The sequence below is a fragment of the Verticillium alfalfae genome, genomic scaffold (assembly GCF_000150825.1).
Source record: "Verticillium alfalfae VaMs.102 supercont1.15 genomic scaffold, whole genome shotgun sequence".
NCBI lineage: Eukaryota > Fungi > Ascomycota > Sordariomycetes > Glomerellales > Plectosphaerellaceae > Verticillium > Verticillium alfalfae.
In genome coordinates, this window is record NW_003315024.1 from 310,927 (window position 1) to 315,580 (window position 4,654).

Consider the following 4,654-nt stretch of genomic DNA (forward strand, 5'->3'; position numbering starts at 1 on the left):
CGGAAGATGTTTCGCGTCGGAGGGAGGTCAAGAAGAAGGCGAGAAAGCTGAGGTTCCAGGCATAGTGTTGTTGGGCGGTTTTTATTTTTGGCCTGTCTCTGCATGCTCGCTGAATCTGAGAAATGGAAGACAATTCGCGGACTTCTCAGGATGCGGGACTGGACGGTTTGTACACTATGCGGCATCCTCAGGGATGCCCAACGACCGAGGATGGAAAGCGTGCTCGCGCAGCCCGACGCGTGCCGAAAACGACAGTGAGTTTAGACGAAGGGGAGAGTCTGGTAACGTGCAATTTTTCCATTTTAGGTCTGAGTTGGAGCGAAAATGATATGCTTGCTGATGCATAACGCTGTGCTGCTCGAGGATGCGAGTGTTAGTCATGAAGGTATACCAACGCTCTTCCGATGTTCATCAAGTATAATCTGTACGAAGACCTCTCTAGCTGTGATCGTGGGGAGATACTGGCATGGAAACGCTAGCACTCGCCCATGGCATGGCGTTCTTGTCCTCTTGTCTAGCAAGTATTGCGGAACGGCGGTTCTCTCCGACGACACGGCGCACCACATCAAACATCTGCCTCGTTGGATACCTGACCGTAGAACCGTCTGCTCCTATCTGGATCCCTGAGTACGTCGTCGAGCGCGCCCGAGTCTCATCCATAGAGATGACGGGATCCAACGAAGGGGTTTCATAACAGCGGACCTCCCCGTCCATCCCAGGACACATCTCCCCACCTCCAATAAGGACTTCGTCGCCAACATGACAGGGACATCATTCACGCCCCTCCAGAACAAAAGACTCACCGACAACATCATTGCCCCAAGTATTAATGCCGCAAGCACATGACCAATCTTCACCGCCGCCACTTCCAAGCCGTTTAAAGCGCAGAGCCTCGAGGCCGCGTCCAGTAGACCGAGAGGTCACATGGCCACCTGGCAGGGCAGCATGATTGGCATCCAGAAACCACGTGATGGCGCAGCGGTCAAAAACACAGTGACCGGTGAAGCAGCGAAGCGCAACGACACTTTTCACCGCGAACATCTCATAGGTCTAGAGAGGAGCCGCGAATAATCTGGCTGCCCCCGATGTCCTCCTGGAACGTCCTTTTGGTCTGGAGAGATGCCGCGGACATGGCCTGAGGGGGGCATCAAGTGATTAGATGGCGTTTCCAGGTATATGCCATCTAATCAAGAGTGTCTGGGAAACGGCTAGCAGCAGAGGATAAGCCCCGAGGTTCGCGTATTGCCTTGCCAGATGACACGACACTGCAATGGCGTTCGAAATCGAATCCACTCGCGTGCGGGATCGGGCAGGTCAGCGCCTCCACAGCCTAAATATTAAGGAGACATCATGGCGGATTGGCTGGTTGGGCCTTGTATATGCTCCTTCAGGATGCAAAGCCAAAATAACGATGCCTTGAGCATAGCCAAACAGCAAGCAGGAGAGGCCATGCCATGCCAGTCCAGCCCAGCCCTTCCATTCTAGGCTTGGAAGGAGTCGTTGGAGTTGTCTCTCGCTAACGCCCGTCGAGCGCCCATTGTTGGTCCTACGTCTCGGGAAGCCTTATGGGCAGAAGCCACAACCCCAATGAGGACGATGAGGAAGCCACCGACGTGTGCGAGGCACTCGAAAGGGGGCATGTCTAGTATGTGAGCCATCGATTGATGAGAGAACAAATAGCGGGAAATTATGGGCGTCCTGCCAACCAGCTGATGCACGAGTGCGGCCCCCTTCCAGCCTGTGTCTCGGCACAGCTGGGGTTCTACAGAGGCTGCCAAGCGTCGACGACCATGTCGTTGGCTGCCGACTGGGCGGCGCTGGCGAAGGGAAGGGGAGGCTTTACCTATGGCAGGGTACGATCTAACGAGCTCGCTCTGGTGAGCGCCCGCAACAAACATCTGGCAAGATGTTCAGCACACCCAGTGTGACGCCTCTCGCACCTCGTCGCCGTCACGTTACTTGCGAGGGGCAACCCCGGTCAGGCCAATCGAAGTACCGAAGCCCCTTGCTGGCTGAGTCTCACCCCTGTCATGGCAGAACTGGCGCCTGCCCGCATTGCTCTGGAGTGTGGTGTGGGGACATTTGGCGATTCTCGACTCGGGAGGATGAGTCAAACGTGAGCAAGCCATCACAAAGGCATCGTCATTCTTGAGTAGTTCTTTTTACTGAAAGGTCGGTTGTCTGGTCTTTCCGCGTGCTGGGATTTCAGGGATCTTAGGAGGCATCCAATGCGTTGTCAATCACCTTGGCGGCATGGAGGAAACCACCCAGGTCAAATGTTTCGCCTCGCCGTCGCCGAAGTATTGAGTACTTCTGCCTGTCGCGAAATGCAAGACAACCTGACCGCCAGCTTGGGATCTGCGATTGTCGATGCAGCAGGGCAAAGCCACAGCAGGGGCGCGCTTGTAACGGAAGCATTCGAGAAAAGACGTCTACCTCTCCCTGCGTTTGCTCGGCTATCATGCATTTTCAGCCACCTGTGCAGGGGTCGAAGGGCCGTTGTGCCACGTCACCAGCCTCAGAAGGCAATGGAAGTCCCGTGACGTTCGCCCGACCAGCGGTGAGGCCTGTGGCGGAGTGCATGGAAAAACATCGGGCTATCCGAGTGAGGCCGTCGTGGCGTGTTGGTTGCCTCTTTTGGGCCCCCATCAAACAGAGAAAATTGCCGCCAACAGACGCCGTTGCGTATGCTGCATGCGGGCAGCGACTTGGTTCCGGCTGCTAAACGGACGGCGTGCTTTTCGTCAATGCAAAGGCACGCCAACCTGGTGGTGCTATTTTCAACCTTGGATCATCTACCCTTCTTCGCCAACCTGGCAGCCGGGATAGACGCGGTTAGCATGCGATGGTTGCCACCGTCGTATGCAGGTTTCAGCTGTCGACAGAGCTGTTGACTTTTTCTCACTTCTCCAATGATGCGGTTTTCTGACGGCGCGCTGATGATAGCCAAGCGACTGGCTGGCTGATATGCGGGCCCTGGCCTTGGGTTACAGGCACCATGGTCGACACATCGGACGGCCGGCCTTCGTCGAGGCCAGAGACGGGAACTCGGGTGATGGGTCGGTGACCTGGGCACAATTGGATTTGGACGACAACACACGCAAATTGGTATGGTAACCACGGCCGACACGGTCGCAACGAGCGAAATCGGACATCCCTCGAATTGCGTGCTGTCCGCCACCCTGGTGGTCTTACGACCCCAGATTTGCCGCGTCGCACAAGGAAGAGCCGTTGCCGATGGTTTGCTCCCGGAGAGTCTCGCTTACCCCCGTCGCCTCTTCCGCGGACAGACATGGAGGCTTGAGGACGTCGCTTGGATCTTCAGACAGTCCAGGCTTCCCCCTGTAGCTTGATCCCCTATGAGCACGATTGCAATCGAGGTAATGGGACTAGAGGATTGGCTCGGCCCATGTTCCTGCGGCGTCGCGGGAAGCGTAAGACATGCAGATGTCTGTTTCAGACACGGTGATTCGTCATTATTCGATCCTCACCAACCCAATGAGATGCCCGAGAAGGGGTCGACCTGGAAGTAGATTTTCCTGGGCTGGCGGTCGTCCAATGGCAAAATCACAATCCCCCGGTCAGCGCGTACAATGGCCTTGTTCCTATGCTCTGCCTACTCGCAGCCCCTTTCTGCACGTTCAAATGCGTGGTTGGATGTCGTCCTGGATGCGCGGAAAGGGACGGGGTACAGGTTCGGGTCTCTGTTAGCGGGAAGTATCTTAGAGCCCGTTCGAGAAAAAGGACGGTCCCGTCTTGGTGGCCACGTTTACAAGGGTCTGCCTAGCGGAACATCCCACCCCCCTCCCTCCCCAAGTATGATTCATTCATGATAACGCAAGCTTCGATACTGATAAAATCTGGTAGCCGACGATGAGGCATCTGCGAAAGCCCAACCCAGCTTCATGCGCGATAAGTGAATGAATGATGGTCAGAACTAGGCCGTGGCGTTCCATTTCTGTCAAGGTGCACAATATGACTGACCACGGTCCATGGGGCCTCAAAATATGATATTTGATAGGCAATTAGTCTCTGGACAGGGATTTAAATCTAAGGAGGGGTACAGAACAGAGGCTGGGAGGATTGGGTCCTGTATATCGGAGCCGAGCGCAGCGTTTGACTGTTGGCCATGTTTGGGTTTCCGTTGGTTGGGGGCGCCTGCGCACCAGCAGGTCGGACGCTCTCACTGAGCGTGGTGCAGATGGAGGAGGTTTCGGATCGTCGAGTCGCGCTTGTCCGCAATGCATTACGCGTTCAGATCATTGTCGAGCAGGCGTTGGCGCACCTCTCATCGTGTTAATTGCTGGCCATGGCGGAAACGGCGGTCCCTTTCCAACGACTGTGAAGGTATGTGGACGCAGTTCACAGCAAATTCATCAGCTGTGAATCCTGAAATGGCTAAAGCCAGTCACATAGCTGGCCGGCGGAGTCGATGAGTCGTCTCTTGTCGATGCCCACACAGGGGGCCAAGGTTGTTCATGTAGGGAGTTGGCACTCTGGGCGATCTCGCTGGCCCAGGATGTCCCTCCCCTAGTGTGGTCGGGGAGAAACACCTGTAAAACGACGGCCAGTAGCTGGGTGGAGAAGAGATAGCGTGGTCATGAAGGAGGGTGGAGGGTGACACAGCAGTGGAGTGAGACAAGGAGAAACCTGA

At 55.8% G+C, this 4,654-nt stretch overlaps 1 protein-coding gene across 1 annotated transcript in view; it reads left to right on the forward strand.

Moving 5' to 3' along the window:
* VDBG_09418 (predicted protein) overlaps nt 1-258 on the forward strand; it is a gene marked incomplete at both ends in the record, with an annotated part of 1,271 nt that extends 1,013 nt beyond the window's left edge. The window contains one exon of the mRNA XM_003000177.1: nt 130-258. Coding sequence (XP_003000223.1) covers nt 130-258 — 129 coding nt within the window. The remainder of the gene's footprint in view (nt 1-129) is intronic.
* Nucleotides 259-4,654: the final 4,396 nt, after the last annotated feature.